Below are 17,947 nucleotides of genomic sequence, written 5' to 3' on the forward strand. Positions count from 1 at the left end.
TTAAACTATCAACTCTTACATATTTCAGTTAGACTTCAAAAATATGTGTGCTTCACTATATGGTGGTGGTGTGCTACTTTAAACATACATTTTAACAGTCAGCATTCTGCAGCGTACAGTCCATTTGCAAACATTGGCCCTAATTATGCTGTCAAAATAATGATGAGGATAATGGCATCACCGTTACTTATACGCAACTGGTACTGGCGCAGGGTTTGAGCTTAATCGCTCATCTGCCCAAAAATTGCTTTCCGAGATGCGCCACTCCACCTTTTTAGCTTCACGAAAACGGCATCTTGCTATCTGCCTCGCCATTGAAATGCATTGAACGGAGTGAAGTTGCTGTATTTGCATGGAAGATACAAACTAAACTCGTCACAGAAAGTTAAGTCTTGTCCATTCCAGTCTAGGTACCTTTTTTAACCTCTGGCACTGAAAATTAACTATTAAAAGTGTGGAGACTCATTTCTTCAGGTTTTAATTGGAGATTTCAGAAATAATTTTTAAAAAATTTTTTCCCCTCCAATCTTTCTTTCCATGATTTGACGTTGAATTCACCCACTCTAATTTACAATTCCTTTTCAGTCCTTACGCTGTTAATTTCACAATCTTTCAATCTCATTAGTCCCAGGGGCCCTGTTCCACTCAAATTTGACCCACTATAAATGTATTTTACTATTAAAATTGAGAGATCCTGGAAACTTGTTACATTTGGAACAGCAGAGTCCCATCAAAGGGGTGTCTGATGTGTGTAGCTATCTGTGGGTTTCCTTTAACTTAGCTGTGCTTAGTTAGTTGCTTGCTTGCTTTTTCTTGAAGTTCAGTGATGTTCAAAAACTGACTGTACTGTCTTATTTTGAGCTTACACTGGTTTTATGGGCTCTCATTTTCCCCCTGATTTTATATTTTTGATGCCAAGAATAAAATGAAACACCTGGGGGGGAAAAAAAGTTTTTTAATTAACAGTAAAAATGACTGACAGTCCTTGATAGAATTGGGCTCCAATGTGATGCCTTTTGTGTTTGAATAGCTTGCTTGCACTCATTGAAGTCTTGTGCATGACCAATGACCTCTTTGATATGGTACTGGATGTTGCCTCCTGCCTATAACCCAGTAATAAGTTAAAAGCCTTTTAGGAGGGGCAAAATTGGCAAGAAGAGTATGAGAACCTGTAGATTTGCACAGGTGACCATCATAAATGAGTTTTGCCAAACTTTTGCTTTTTATAAAGAAAGACAGACCAAAAATTGTTTTGTTTAAGGCAACCAATATTGGGCATGAATCCGTATTAGGCATCTTTGATCTATAGCAGAGATTTTCTGCTTCGGTTCTCAAGTGCACAGTATTGGGGAATTGGAAATCCCTCCCTGATTTTTCATCTATTGAAAGTAATTGACAGGCTAGGGCGCAGGGTTTCCTGACTCTCATTTCCAGCATGTTCTAGTAGTGCCAAAGTGGAAACTCTCTCTTCAATCAGAATCTGCTGAGGTGATTTTGCTGGCATTGTAAAAGTAGGAAAGATTGGAGATTCATTTAGTGGGATAAAAGCGTACAAATAGTATGAGGCACAATGTTGTGTTCCCATTTAACTTAAGTTGTACTATTATTGTGACCTTTTATCTGAATTGTTTGTTAGTTATAAGATAATTTAGGATGACATTAATATTTTATCTTGGACCAGGATTAATTCCAGAAAGAACAGGATTAAAGTAGAATGTAGTATCCTTGGCTCATCTCACTTCAAAGTATTACAAAGGAAGATTGCAGACCATGTGTATCTGCCATTTGCCCTTTGTTAGTGTTTAATGCTTCAGAACTGGTTAGAAGTACCCTGGAAAAATGTGATTCATATTGCTGCATGTAGTTCTGCCCCATTTCAGATTCCCAGCTTTTATTGCGGTCAGCTGTCTATAATTAAAATAGTTGTTGTGACAATAGGTTATGCCTCACAGCTTGAATTTTTTTCTTTACAGTGAATGGTCCAAGTGATGAAGTGTATCCAACCGTCTATACTGGTAAAGTGATGAGGCCATTACGCAGTGTGGATCCACAGCAAGCAGAGTATCAGGGACTTATTGAGGTTACAGAGGAGGGTGAGTTTCTGTTAGAGCAACTACGCTTTCTCTTGAAATGCCTGCACTGGTGTGCGAATCATACCTAAAACTTTGCTAAGCATCAATTTGTAAATTAAAGGATTTTATATGTGATGGTGAATTAGGGGAAATTCAGGGCCAAACTTAAAGATCTGTATGGTTCAGAAAAGCAAAATGACTAAGATGACCACTCTGTCAATCTGTATTATAGTAATAATAGCTGTAATTCACCTCTTGGTTGCTGGTTAATGAACAGTCAATCATTTTTGTGTTGTGTTCAGTTTTCAGATCAATAAAAGATCATCTCTAGGCTCAATCTTTAAATTTAAATTCGACCTCTCTTTCCCTCCAAATTCCCTTAAAGTAAAAATTCAAATATTTGACACATTACAAAAACAGAGCTTCATTCTTTTTTAAAAAAAATCTCTAGTCTATCCATGCTGTTAAAACCTTCATTCATATGTGTCATCTTCAGACTCTACTATCTGCATGCCTTCCTGGTCAGTGTCTCATCCAAAACTCCTGCATCAAGTCCTGCTCAGCTATCTCTCCTGTCCTTGCTGACCTACATTGGCTTTCGGTCCCCCCAACACATTTATAATTCGCATCCTCTTGTTTAAATCGCTTCATGGTTTCGCCCCTCCCTATCTCTCTAACCTCCTGCAGCCCTACAAACGCCAACCACCCCCGCCACCCCAAACAAAGCTGTCCGTTCCTCCAACTCTGACCTTTTTTGTGCTTTCCCCCACCATTGGTGACCTACAGCCACTTAGGCCGCCCACTTTGCTTAAGCCTCTCCATTGCCCTCCTTTAGGATTTTCCTTAAAATCCATCTCTGACCAAACTTTTAGTCACCCCTCTTTGCCCCAGCATCCATTCATTTCTGATTGCATCTCTGAAGCATCTTGCAATGTTTTTTACCATTAAAGTTGCTATATAAATGCATGTTATTTTTGAAAAGTTTGATTGCTCAATTTGCATTGGAGTACTAAAAGTTCTAATAGTAAAGAAATTAGGATAAGTGCCCAAAGTAGAATTGTATCCTTCAGTGCATGAGTACTTCTCTATCAGATCCTTTATCATCAAATTTGGGGCATGCACAGCCACTCAACTTGAAAATCAAATTAATGGGGCTGTCTGTTTTCCTAGTAGATGTGCAGCTTTTTTCAAGTCACCCCTGTACATTATTTAGTGACACAGGAAAATGATCTGCAAGGATTTTGCCATCCTGAGTTGAGTTCAGGTGTCCCGAGGACCCTAGGGTGACTCGAGCTTTGAAGTTCCTACCTCACTGGGAAGCCTTTTCCTACCTCGTATTCATGAAGCTCATTGGAGTATTAACGCTGTCCTTTTTTTGTTTCTCCTTGTTTCTGCTAATAATGGAATTTTGCTTCTCCCTCTTTTTTCTTGTAACGATGTTGACTCTTGCTATGCCCAAGTGGCCATTTTTAATGTGAGACTAGACACTGAATAGTCACTGAGCCGTTCCTTGTGGACGTCAACCCTGATCTGTCCTCACCCAATGTCTGCACTTTCCAGTAGGGGGTCACTCAATAAAAGGGAATGGGAGTCCTGGCTGCGACTTTTTTTCACTCCCTAGACCAGGATGCAGAAGGCAATTGTGTTGGGAATTGAGCCTGGCATTTTCTGGTCTATATGGCTTAGCGCGCACACATTACACAGTGCATTTACCTACTAAGCCAAGAATGGATCTGAAAGTAGATTAATGTCATGCTTCAAAAATGAAGCCATCATGAAGTAGTGCTTTTGCACATAACATGTGCTGAAAAAAAAATGTAAGCTGTTGAGTACTGAGGGGTTGGTATGTCCTTGCAGGGGCTATGAAAGGAGAAGTATATCCTTTTGGCATCGTCAGTCTGGCAAACAAAACAGATTGCCTTCAGAAGGGAGAGACCATCAAGTTCCAGCTATGCACTGTGGCCCAAACAGGACAGAAATTGGCCTACGATGCTACACCTTTACGGAAAGGCACTGTGGACTGCGTAAAAGACCAGGTAAGAGCTAGTATCAGTAACTGTTCTAGATTGTGTGATTTATTTCATTTTAAGTGGATACTAGGGCTTTCTAGTATTTTTCCTCTTGGGGTAGTTGAATTTCAGACACTTCACGTTGTTAATTCTGTTTCAGATTGCACCAGCTTTAAATATAAATTGTTTGTGTCTCCTGGAGTGAGGCACTGTCCACAAAAACATTAGACCATTTAGACTGTCCTAAAATTCTCTTGTACCTGTATACCTACCTGAGTTGGGTGTGTGAGGAGAGACAGGCACTTTCTATCTTGCATCACTTGACTTGTGACCTGGATAGTTATTGTGGACAAGTCCACAGCTGGAGGAAGCTGCGTGATCAGCAATAGGAAAATACACTTGCTCCCTCAAAGCCCTTGCATACAGTTACAAATTGACGTTCACTTTTTTAAAAAAATGACAGACACTTGAGCTATAACTACATTATTTTAGTGTTGAAGTAAGTAATTAACTAGTTAACTAACAATCTAGTTTTTATATATTTTAATTGTGTTACAGCTGTGTATACAATTTCAGTGAAGCAGATACACTGCAGTGACTTGGTGTGGGGAAGATTCTCTTGTAATGTATCTGCTTGATAACTGAGGGTTGAACTTTTTACTGTTGCTTTACTGACTTATTTTTAGTAAATTTTAGTAAGTAATTGGAGGAAACACAAAATGCCCACAGTCGCTTACAAACATGTTGCAAAGTGCCTAAGTCCATTGTCATAAGCGAATGACCCTTGAGATGGGTCCAACAGATTCATTCACTAAAACAGCAGAACAGATGAGCTTTGGAAATGGGTGTGCTGCAATATTTCTTTCTAAAAAGCTAATAATTTACGTAGGTATTGCTACAAATGGCTTCCCTTTATCTTGTACATGTGTCTGATAGCTCAGGGAATCAATGTACTACATGGTATGGTGACTAGGAAGATCCCAGTGTTGGTTCATAGTCTGTTACCCAGATTGAGCTAGGGCAACAATGTTGGGAGAGGAGGAGGGAGAGGGAAAAATCAGCCAAGATCATTACTGCGAAAACTGTCCCGTTTGCTGAAAGTGCATGTGTTAGTATCAGGTGCCAGGCAATGACCATCTCCAACAAGAGAAAATCTAGCCACCTCCCCTTGACATTCAATGGCATTACCATCACCGAAACCCCCACCCTCAACATCCTGAGGGTCACCATTGACCAGAAACTTAACTGGACCAGCCACATAAATACTGTGGCTACAAGAGCAGGTCAGAGGCTGGGTATTCTGCGGTGAGTGACTCACCTCCTGACTCCCCAAAGCCTTTCCGCCATCTAAAAGGCCAACAACACCACCTGCACGTTCCCCTCCAAGTCACACACCATCCCGACTTGGAAATATATCGCTGTTCCTTCATCGTCGTTGGGTCAAAATCCTGGAACTCCCTACCTAACAGCACTGTGGGAGAACCTTCACCACACAGACTGCAGCGGTTCAAGAAGGCGGCTCACCACCACCTTCTTGAGGGCAATTAGGGATGGGCAATAAATGCTGGCCTTGCCAGCGGCACCCACATCCCATGAACGAATTTTTTTTTAAAAAGTGAGAACACAATTAGGCTACGGTGTGACAGCACATTCGTAAGTAACTATCTCCTCTAACACCCTGTAGAAATGTACCAGTATAAGTCACTGTTTTCAGGAGAGGTAACAAGATAAATCGGTTCATGTCCACAGCTATGAATATTCATGTATGGAGTAAAATTTTGAGTGGCTAAGACAGTGATAAAGCTTTAGTTTATCTAAATTTCACAGGTTTGCTATTTCATGTCCTAAGCTGTTGCTGAATAAGAGGGACCACCGGTAACCATGGGGGCAGGAATCTTGAAAGGAAAGTGGGTAACTGGATGCTGCAATGGGTTGACTGGCTTTTGCTGTCTGTCGCTGCTGGGACTGGGGTTTGAACCCAATTAATAGGAAGCTTTTTATAATGAGGCCTGGTAATTTGCGAACTAGTGTTGACTTCACCATGTTCACTTGCGGTTCTGGCTGTGAGGCAACATTGAATAGATGTCAACTGCTGACTCAAATCAGTTCTCAGATGGTCATGATTCAGGACTCTTTGCACATGAGCAGTTTTTGATATGTATTCTGAGCAAAAGTTGCCTAAAATGTGTTATCCTTTTGGCCCATCCCCTTGCTGAGTGTTGGACCCGTAGGCAGACAACTAGTGGAGTGAACGTGGTGTTCAGCTTTAGGTGCTGTTTTCAGTTTGTACAAGCTGTTGACATCTCCTTATGTGGCATTAACACACGGGTCCGTGTTTGAGCCTTAGCAGAGATTGGGTCTGCTGGCACTTTTGTTGTGGAGTGGTGCATCAGTGTGCTTGAGACTCAGCGCAGTGCTTCTCACCATTTGGTTGTTTGAGGATGCGTGTGATATCGACATGCATTGTATGAGTCTATAATGAGTGCTCTGTGCACAATGGGGAGGGGGAAAGATTCTGGGAAACAGATTGCCTTCTGATTGCACTATCTTTTGCTGAAAGTGGTAAACAGAACAGATAGGATACTGAGGAATGCATCAGTGTGGAGTGTTGTGGGGAAGGGGGGACGTTACAGCGAGGTGCTCTGGTACAGTCTTGGCGGCAGTCATGGTGAGGGGAACAGGTGACAGTGACAGTGGTGTAAATGTTGCACTATTATTTTCTCGGCTGCTTGAAGATTGCTTGTCCACAATCCTAGGTTTGTCTATCCTTTAACCCGTGCACACACCGCCCCAGTGTTTGAATGTCGTTCCTGGAGGCCTGGATGCTAAGTGCGAAGGAGCTGTGGATAGGGATGTGCAGGCTGCAACTACCAAGCTGCATTCTCTTAAACCCCCTGGTGGTGCTTTTTAATCAATGACCAGGACAAGAAGGAATGCTAAATGAAAGTGCCAGAGAATTCCAAAGTGCAGAGCTTCACTTGTGCTTTTCACTATTTCACATCTCTGACAACTCTTTTATAAAGGAGCAGCTGAACTGTAGATGTGCTTTTTCATAGGTGACAGGAGACTGTTGCTAATATTGCACTGAAAAACATGCAACGCATTAGGAACTGCAAGAAAGGAAATGGATGTTGTTGTGGCTGGCATATGCAAGGTTCACGAGATGGTATTTTACAGCCACTGTGTGGCACAGTGTTACTGTTACACTGACCACACCAAATGCTGATGGAAGCACTCCAAAGTTTTCTATGATTGAGGTATTTAAAATGCAGATTAAGCAGTTGTTTTGCATAGATCCCAAACAATGGCCAAATTGTTAGTAGTATTTGACCATTCAGGAAGACCTGTAGCACCTTGGTATTAGCAGACTCTTGATCTCTACTAGTCTTTGAAGAAAGGCTTTTAAAAACCTGGGCTCAGACACCAGAAAGGCTGCAAAGGGAAGAGTACCTCTGCTGTAGGCTCCCGGTCAGGCTACAGGGAGCGATTGTTTTTTCAAGTTGAATAAGACAACCCACCAAAGTGAGCGAGTGTTCGCATGTTCTTTATTTTTGTAATAGTAGATGATACAATTGGTCCAATGTCTGTTTAAGCAACTCTCTTCAATCTCATTGATCTATGTTTTACCTACTATTGAAATAAAACTGTTTACAATTCAAATCTAACTTTGCTTCATCCAGTGTTAACTCAGTCTGACTTTGGGGAGATTGAAAGACTACATGTGTGTAAGACATGGGGATCCAGTCTAGAGCACTTGAGGTTCGCTTACACTCCTGGGTCCTGCTACTGGGCTAGTAGATATAGGGCAGTGGGAGTCAGCGTTCGAAAGAAGCAGATGATCGGACCACTTAACCAAGTAGATATCTGCAGCAAACCCACATTTGTAACACTGGCTATTAGTCACTGATCATGCAAACATCAGAGTACCGTTTGCGCTCTCATCCTTTCAAGAGGGATGCTGTATACAACAGAAGTAAAACAATGTTTTAGATCCTAATCCATAAATAGATGACCTATTTATGCATTATCTTGCAAAATACAGTGATGTCCATTGGCCTGAAGGATGTGCTTGCATCAGTCTATCTTCAGCTGAAAACAGGGAGGCTTGCTGTAATGGTAAAATGGTAGATTTTGAAGTGTTTGTTCAAAACTGAAACCCCTCTGAATCATCTTGACAAAACTTGCCCCCTTTCCCTTGGTGACTGCTGATACTAGCTCCCACTTCACCAGTTACTAACTGCGGGTTTATAGCATTAGTGTCCACAGCTGTTAAGTGGTTATTACTTATTACCCACTTTACTCTTTCTGGCTAGAAAACATCTTTTTGTCCATTGTATCAGTGTTGCAGTATTTTTCATCTTTTGCAGCAAAATGGAGATCAGTATCATCCTCTGAGTATTCTTGCCAACCATTGCTCTTTACCCTGATTTCTACTGAGTAGGAGCCATGGATCTGTGTGCCCGTTATAAAACCTTCAAAAATGGAAGGAAGGGCAGACTTTCCCTGTTGGCTGTACCTGTCCCACCTATACAGGGAGGGTGCATGTTGGTCAGTGAGATCTGTTAACACTGGTTTGAGCTGTGTAATTAAATAGAATGTCAAAGAATTGAAGTACATGTAATGAAGGTTTGTGCATTGGTATAGTGTACCCATGCAGTTTCATATCAGCATTCCTGATCTTGGGAGGGACATTGGAAGGAGGGAAGCTAAAATAAGGTGCTTCCATCTGAAAAAGTCGGGTGTTAAGTACCCGTGCCCCAGTTAATGGCAAATATTTGTGAGCATGTTGGTTGCTGCCTTTCAACCAGAGAATGTTGTTTGGTAGAAGTTACTGAAATATTTATAATTTGCAGATGTGTACTACAGTTTACTTAAAACTACATGAATCTTGATGCTTTTTAAGATTTGATTGTTTAAAGTATAGATGGTGCTACCTGCTGTATTAAGTTCGTGCTTTTCGGTACAGAAGGGAACCTCCTAGCATATATAGAGTTTGAAGATTTTGTTACGTGAGCAATTCCATAATTTTATTTAAAACATCTTTAAAGCGTTTGACCAGCATGAGATTGTAATTTGCCGGGCCTACCATAGACATGCAGAAACCTTGACGATTCACTGCATTCCAAATGTGAGATCACTTGTGTACAGTTTTTTAAATCATGGATGCTCCATAACTAGAACACAGATACTCCAATGAGAACACTTATCAGAATGATTGTATCATATTCATAACAGTTTAGTGACCGATCCTCATTTTCGTAAAATTGCCTTGAAGCTTTTTTCCCAATACGGTACCCCATAGTAACCCGTACTGCAGCAGTGGTTTCCATGGCAATATACGATTTGTACTGCATTTTTGAAAAGGGTGTATTGGGAGTATAAGTTTCACTGATTGCACTAGTAGATCTGTGTAGTGCTCGTTTGACACTCCTTCACCAGCCAGTGCATACCATCTTAGGGTCTGTTCACTCAAGTTTTTCACTGATGAAAAATAAACAAACCTTAACCATTTTACACTTTTAAAAAAAAATTATATGGAACTGAGTTTATTTCATCTTAATTCTAAGTGCCCTACAGAAGAAAATGTGTAAACCAACGTGTAGGTTAGTTTTGGAGCTATTTTGTTTAATCCTGTGAAAAGGCTGCACTCAAAGTAGTTGAGCAAAAATAGTGACTTTACTTCATTAAAGTTAACTTCAAAAATTGCCTTATTTATACTTTGATTTTCACTTTACTAATGTTGCAAATGCTATGCAATCCAACCACAACCACTTAAAATGACAAATTCTTTACCTGGTCCCACTTACTTCGTCTGTACCCAGGTGTCTGTGTGGCAACCACATGTATCAATTGCTAGGCTGTCGGGCTTTTTGCCCCCTCCCTGCATGGTTGGAATTTGGAGACTATTATGAGCAATGGGAGATTTCAGAATTGGTAAGAAACAATTTTTCTGCTTCAGTTATCAGTGGGGCCCTTCAGTTTCTCATTTCACAATGTTTTGGCTTTCATGTGTAGCTTTATAATTTCACTGAAAGCTGCTCTACAGAAAAGGTTCCTGAAGAGCATTGTAATCTGAACTGGATTTCTGCACAATGCCTAATGTGGTTATTCCAGTGAGTTAATATTTGCAGTATAATTCCTGTGAAGGTGACTTGTTTCTGTGTTTTCCTAGTTTGGCTTCATTAACTATGAAGTTGGTGATGGTAAAAAGCTGTTCTTCCGTGTGAATGAGGTGTTGGATGGTGTGGAGTTGCAGCCTGGAGATGAAGTGGAGTTCTCTGTCATCTTAAACCAACGTACAGGAAAGTGTAGTGCCTGCAATGTATTCCGTGTCAGGTAAGGTTCTAGTATACTGCTATAAATCCTCATATCCAAATGTTACTGAATGTTCTTTGCAGGTAGGAGTGCAATAATTTGTACTGTTGGATATTGAACTAAAATTAGAGGCTTTTAAAGGAGCAGTATGGCATTTGCATACTTGATTGTGTTTACATTTTTCCTGTTCAGTTTTTTGTACTAGGGTAAATCCATTTTGACTGCCATTGTTGAAGTCAAACTAGGTCCATAGCAAATCCACATCTGTTATCTCCTTCTCCCCCACTCCGAAAAAAAAATCACTGTGCCTTGGCTCAAGTGCAGGTGGTCATCCAACTGCTTTCTCCTTTCTCTTTCTCTTTTTTTTTTTCCCCCCCCCCCCCCCCCCCAAAAAAAAAACAGTTTTCTCTGGGTAATTTGTTTGAGGTAATTGGGTTGAAATTGTCGCATTCATTTCACCCAAGATCCTTGCAGCAACCAGAGATCATCAACATTTATATAGCGCCTTTAACGTAGTCAAATGTCCCAAGGTACTTCACAGGAGCGTTATCAACCAAAATTTGACGTCAAGCCACATAAGGCATTAGGACAGGTGACCAAAAGCTTGGTCAGAGGTAGGTTTTAGGGAGTGTCTTAAAGGTGGAGAGAGGGGTTCAGAGAGGGAATTCCAGAGTTTAGGGCCTAGGCAGCTGAAGGTACGGCCACCAACGGTGGAGCGGTTAAAATCGGGGCTATGCAAGAGGCAAGAATTGGAGGAGCGCAGAGATCTCGGAAGGTTCTAGGGCTGGAGGAGGTTAGAGATAGAGCGAGGCCGTGGAGGGATTTGAAAAGAAGGATGGGCATTTTAAAATCAAGGCATTCCCAGACCAGGAGCCAATGTAGGTCAGCGAACACGGGAATCAGTGGAATGGATTTTTTTTTATTCGTTCACGGGATGTGGGCGTCACTGGCGAGGCCATCCCTAATTGCCCTCGAGAGGGCAATTGAAGCTTGGTCTCATTGATCTACCCCACTGAGTCACCTGGTCAGCCTTTTTTTTTTTGTTTCAAAATAAACTGCAGCCCTCTTCCCCTGAGTGAAAATTAATGTGATGCTGGACTTCTATGGGAACATGAGTGACCACGTTTTTGTGTGTGGCCTTTTTATTTTTTTTTAAATGGTGTTACACAAGAAAGAAGAAAAAATATTTGAAGCATCTAAATAGAATACTGCCAAATTATCCAGAGTTGGAAACCATTAAAAATCTGCCTGTAGAGATTACAAAATTATGGTAGCAGGATTGTTTGCTGATTCTTCAGCTATGATTCATTATTAGGGCCCTCTGGTTTTCTTGCCTTCAAAATGTTTAGGCTCTGGTTTGTAATTTCACTGGAAACTCAATAAAAGGTTTCTATAGAGCTGTATAATCTGAGATTAACATCTGTACAGAGAGCTCACATTGCCAAATGTAGTTATTCTATTTAAATGTATTCCCTGCTGCCTGTGGTTCTAAAACCCTGTATTGTCCTTGTCTACGGTATATAAAAAGAAAAGCAAAGTATTTACCAACTTCCCTCTAATGAAGTTGTCGACTTAATGTTTGGATTGTAGATCAATTCAGAAATAGATTTGAGGTAATACCACTGCATTTCGTGTTCCCAAGATTGTTATATTTTCATATCACAGTGCTGGATCGTTTCTGTGTCCTCCATGCATCTCCCAGTATCACTGTGTCCAGTGTGCGGGGAGCAATGCACACTATCCTCACTGCATAGGCTGTCAAGGGCACTTGGTACAGAACGTGATGCCTCGAAACATATTGTGCACTGTTTCTCGATTGTACAATGCAATCGAGACAACTGTTCTGTTACTAAACCAGTTTCAGATGCGCATTGTATTTTTTTTAAATGTTACGACTTTGGTTAAAATGGTGAATTCTGAAATTAAAACCCTTGAAACTACCTTCCTTGATTGGCAAGGGCAATTTTAAATCAAGGAATCTTTTTTAAAAAAATCTTTAACACGTAGCACATATTTATGAAAGGTAGAATACTGTTGAACATAACCAGATCATTTTTATCATGGTTAGGACCACCCACTTTCAGAATATTAAACATCTGTAGCTTGCAGTACCAGAGGTGAGAGTGCTGCCTCTTGATTAAGTGTCACCTAAGTCAGAAGGTCATTAGTTCAAGCCTTACTCCAGATACTTAAGCACACTACTACAAATGAGATGTTAAATTGAAGCCCTGTCTACCTCAAGTGGACATAAAAGATCCCATTTGAAGAGCACTTCCTGCTTATCTAGCTAGGACCACCCTACTCATTTGGGCATTGGTTTGCAGGGTTATTTGAAGCCGAGTGAGAAGAATTCTAGCCCCTAATGGCTCTACCCTACCATAAATGCTTCTGTTCTGCCAAAATGTACCATTAGGAATCTTTATTGTGATAATGTGTAATAAATTTCACTAGATTAAGGTGTATATTTCTTCTTAGTGAGGGTATCAAGCCTGTGGCAGCTCCACGTCCTGACCGTTTAGTACATCGTCTGAAGAGCATCACCTTGGATGACTCAAGCGCGCCAAAACTGGTTGTGCTTCGCCAGCCGAAGGGACCCGATAACACAAAGGTAAGTGTTGTCAACTGGTGAGATTAATTTTAAATCAGTTGCATCCTATTGTGCGCTAGTGATTACACATTGGAACCCCACATTACAATAGTTAACTCTGTACCGATCTCTCTCCCGAACATTGATTTGGATCATGGTTTTGGAATTAAGACACATTCTATGTATTTTTGGTGGTGTACTACAGTAATCTGTTAAAATTTGTAGAATTTTAAAAAAAATCCTGCTAAGAAATGCAAACATTTTTTTCAAGTAAAACAGCCCTGAGAATTTATCATGTAGGTGTATTATTGCTTAGGCTGTAGATTGTATATTTTAGAATGGAAATGCCAGAACGGTTCATTTTAAAGAGTATAACTGTTATAGTTGCAGCTTTTATTTTTTGTTGATAACTGATATACATACTGCAGGTTTGTTTTAAATGTGCTAAAGTTTCAGCCCACATGGGTTGTGACCCATTTTTCTTTTCCACCCTTTAGACAGTGACTTTTATTGAGATATAATTTCACATATGCCAGCACCTCGCTTTGAGTAAAGGCCAGTGAATGTCAGCAGGCTAATCAGTTGATGGGGTGGAAAGAGGTGGTTGGTGAAACAGTGGCATCAACCTGGGTGTGATCCTTTACCACTGACATGTACATTTTGACAGCAGGGGAGAAGCAATTGGAAGCAGGAACCACATTGCCACCTGCCCGCCCCCCCCAAAAAAAACTTGGGGAACATTCAAGTTTGTAGCACTCACTATCACCTCAGCTGAAATTGGTTAACTCAGCATTGAACAAAATTGAACTTTGGTCTTGCTGTCTGACTCAGTATCACACCATCTGATGCACTTAATCACTGAGTCATTATGGATTGAAAAGGAATCTCGAGTTTTGTATTTTCGAGTCATCTCTAAGCACTGAAGTGCTCCTGTGCATGGGGTTATCTGTTTTATGAATGAACTAACAATTGTGAATGAGTTGCTGAAGAACCTACAGCTGGAATTTGCCTTTCATAGCTAAATTAAATATTTTATTAACTGGGCTCTAGTAACCTTTTCATAGGCCTATTTTTGATTTGAATAATACAATTTGCCAAAGATTGTTTTGAGTTGCTCACAATGTCAATGCAAATACTTGCATACACCCCTTTTTCCCAATGGCTTAATGAATGAATGTGCTGAGAGATGTACGGAAGCATATTGACAGTAGATTTCAGCTGCAGTTCCTGGTCTGTGGACCTTAGATGATGAGTCCAGACTGTGTGACTGCAGAGGGCATTTCAGTGGGGTTTGATTTTTGACCATGCCCAATGCTCACAACTACATTTTCTATGAGGTCACTGGATGAAGAGCAGGGAAACTGCGCCCCTCTCTCTCTCTCTCTCGACACCAAGCCCAGGAGCACTGAAGCCAATTATAGCTCAGATTGGAACTGGGACCTTTTCGTCTCTATGGTTTAGAGTTACACAGCTGTTGATTTCTCCACAAGTTTATTGAGGGAAGTCCAGTCCAAAAATTCACTACCCTCTGTAGTAGTTTTATTTGAGCAGTCCATTCACCTTCCCTCTTAGCATCCTTTTTCATGTTTTCTTTCTGAGCTGCTACAGCGGATGCTGGTGTTTCTGCTGGCGAGGGAAGAATTGCAGCACTTTACTCCAGCATCTATTTAAAATCAATGAATTGGTGTATAAATGCTGTAGGTATGAGGAAAGGAATATGCTTGAGTGGGACTCGAGGGTAGCAGGCAAAATGGAGTTGTGACATCTGTTATAGACTGCAGACACACCAGGTTGAAATTGGCAGAAGAATGGGATTTTAGTCTTTGTTTTAATGCCAATTTATGAACTTCAGTGTCCTTTCAAAAAAAAACTGCTAGTTTTTCATCCATATAAGAATCCCTGAGCAGCTGGGAGCCCTGTAAAACAGATTAGCATAGAGAAATTAAACCTTGAATTTTATTTAGTGCACAGCACAGATCCTCCCGTAGGTTTAATGTTTTGCACTGAAGAATAGCTTTCATGGTTCCAAAGAATTTCATTAAACAAACAGGGCTCACTTGACAGCTCATTGGATAAACACAACATGTGATGTGGTACTGAGCCATACTTATCCTGGGTTTGATCCTTTGTCTGTGCTGAGCTCAGCTGGGATTGTAGTGGGGGCACCACAATTGGCTGTTGTGTCCTTGGCTGAGAGATTTAAAAAAAAATTTATATAAAGGGTAATTCCTGTTCCTGACTATTCAATAGGTTCTGCTGGAAGGTTAGAACCATGTGGGACTGTGGTGCCCTCTTCCCCATCTCATGGTCAATAGCTTGCTGACACTCTGCATCTAGAATTACATAAGTATTGGTCATGTAAGTGACTGTTGATCTGCCTCCTGTGGAACCACAGATTTTTTTCAAAAAATATACTTTATTCATAAAATTTGCAACAATACAGTTGTCATTATCACATTTCAAATATACACAATACAGATTATACAATTTGCAAGATACATAAAGTACAGTTCAAATATAATTCCAACAATAGTTAATCATTGTACATAATTACAGTTCATGACACTCTAGGGTGCCTCATTGCATTACAATCAATACAGCTTATTGATTACAGATTCGTTACAGGTACATTACATCAGTTTGTATTTTACATTCTGCCCGAGGGGGTTTATCTGATTGCAGCCCCTCGGTATACAATGGCGGGAAGGCTCTAAACGGTAGCCTTTCCCCACAGAAGTTGATTGGGAGAGTCTGTTGGCAGGCAAAGGGACGTCTAGTAAGTGGGAGGCTTTCAAAAGTGTGTTAACCAGGGTTCAGGGTAAGCACATTCCTTATAAAGTGAAGGGCAAGGCTGGTAGAAGTGGGGAACCTTGGATGACTCGGGAGATTGAGGCCCTAGTCAAAAAGAAGAAGGAGGCATATGACATGCATAGACAGCTGGGATCAAGTGGATCCCTTGAAGAGTATAGAGATTGCCGGAGTAGAGTTAAGAGAGAAATCAGGAGGGCAAAAAGGGGACATGAGATTGCTTTGGCAGATAAGGCAAAGGAGAATCCAAAGAGCTTCTACAAATACATAAAGGGCAAAAGAGTAACTAGGGAGAGAGTAGGGCCTCTTAAGGATCAACAAGGTCATCTATGTGCAGAACCACAAGAGATGGGTGAGATCCTGAATGAATATTTCACATCGGTATTTACTTTTGAGAAAGGCATGGATGTTGGGGAACTTGGAGAAATAAATAGTGATGTCTTGAGTGTACATATTACAGAGAGGGAGGTGCTGGAAGTCTTAACGCGCATCAAGGTAGATAAATCTCCGGGACCTGATGAAATGTATCCCAGGACGTTATGGGAGGTTAGGGAGGAAATTGCGGGTCCCCTAGCAGAGATATTTGAATCATCGACAGCTGCAGGTGAGGTGCCTGAAGATTGGAGGGTAGCAAATGTTGTGCCTTTGTTTAAGAAGGGCGGCAGGGAAAAGCCTGGGAACTACAGACCGGTGAGCCTGACATCTGTAGTGGGTAAGTTATTAGAGGGTATTCTGAGAGACAGGATCTACAGGCATTTGGAGAGGCAGGGACTGATTAGGAACAGTCAGCATGGTTTTGTGAGAGGAAAATCATCTCACGAATTTGATTGAGTTTTTTGAAGGGGTAAACAAGAAGATAGATGAGGGCTGTGCAGTAGACGTGGTCTACATGGACTTTAGCAAAGCCCTTTGACAAGGTACCGCATGGTAGGTTGTTAGGTAAGGTTAAATCTCACGGGATCCAAGGTGAGGTAGCCAATTGGATACAAAATTGGCTTGACGACAGAAGACAGAGGGTGGTTGTAGAAGGTTGTTTTTCAAACTGGAGGCCTGTGACCAGCGGTGTGCCTCAGGGATCGGTGCTGGGTCCGCTGTTATTTGTTATTTATATTAATGATTTGGATGAGAATTTAGGAGGCATGGTTAGTAAGTTTGCAGATGACACCAAGATTGGTGGCATTGTGGACAGTGAAGAAGGTTATCTAGGATTGCAACGGGATCTTGATAAATTGGGCCAGTGGGCCGATGAATGGCAGATGGAGTTTAATTTAGATAAATGTGAGGTGATGCATTTTGGTAGATCGAATCAGACCAGGACCTACTCCGTTAATGGTAGGGCGTTGGGGAGAGTTATAGAACAAAGATCTAGGAGTACAGGTTCATAGCTCCTTGAAAGTGGAGTCACAGGTGGATAGGGTGGTGAAGAAGGCATTCGGCATGCTTGGTTTCATTGGTCAGAACATTGAATATAGGAGTTGGGATGTCTTATTGAAGTTGTACAAGACATTAGTAAGGCCACACTTGTAATACTGCGTACAGTTCTGGTCACTATTATAGAAAGGATATTATTAAACTAGAAAGAGTGCAGAAAAGATTTACTAGGATGCTACCGGGACTTGATGGTTTGACTTACAGGGAGAGGTTAGATAGACTGGGACTTTTTTCCCTGGAGAGTAGGAGGTTAAGGGGTGATCTTATAGAAGTCTATAAAATAATGAGGGGCATAGATAAGGTAGATAGTCAAAATCTTTTCCCAAAGGTAGGGGAGTCTATAACGAGGGGGCATAGATTTAAGGTGAGAGGGGAGAGATACAAAAGGGTCCAGAGGGGCAATTTTTTCACTGAAAGGGTGGTGAGTGTCTGGAACGAGCTGCCAGAGGCAGTAGTAGAGGTGGGTACAATTTTGTCTTTTAAAAAGCATTTGGACAGTTACATGGGTAAGATGGGTATAGAGGGATATGGGCCAAGTGCAGGCAATTGGGACTAGCTTAGTGGTATAAACTGGGCGACATGGACATGTTGGGCCGAAGGGCCTGTTTCCATGTTGTAAACTACTACTATGAGAGCCTTTGCGGAGGCCGCACCCAGCTTCAGCGCGTCCCTCAGCATACAGTCCTGGACCTTGGAATGTGCCAGTCTGCAACACTCGGTCGAGG

At 41.2% G+C, this 17,947-nt stretch overlaps 1 protein-coding gene and 1 non-coding gene across 8 annotated transcripts in view; both read left to right on the top strand.

Moving 5' to 3' along the window:
• The window catches only part of csde1 (cold shock domain containing E1, RNA-binding), a 122,488-nt gene that overhangs the window by 102,333 nt on the left and 2,208 nt on the right, over positions 1-17,947 (top strand). For all 7 annotated transcript variants that reach the window (XM_068007249.1, XM_068007250.1, XM_068007256.1 and 4 more), the window contains 4 exons: positions 1,974-2,093; positions 3,930-4,108; positions 10,254-10,417; positions 12,872-13,004. In XM_068007249.1, coding sequence (XP_067863350.1) covers positions 1,974-2,093; positions 3,930-4,108; positions 10,254-10,417; positions 12,872-13,004 — 596 coding nt within the window. The remainder of the gene's footprint in view (positions 1-1,973; positions 2,094-3,929; positions 4,109-10,253; positions 10,418-12,871; positions 13,005-17,947) is intronic.
• On the top strand, positions 6,957-7,093 carry LOC137344752 (small nucleolar RNA SNORA14). Its single transcript, XR_010968457.1, has one exon. It is a non-coding gene; the product is annotated as a small nucleolar RNA SNORA14 (small nucleolar RNA).

Source organism: Heptranchias perlo, chromosome 27 (genome assembly GCF_035084215.1).
Source record: "Heptranchias perlo isolate sHepPer1 chromosome 27, sHepPer1.hap1, whole genome shotgun sequence".
Classification (NCBI taxonomy): domain Eukaryota; kingdom Metazoa; phylum Chordata; class Chondrichthyes; order Hexanchiformes; family Hexanchidae; genus Heptranchias; species Heptranchias perlo.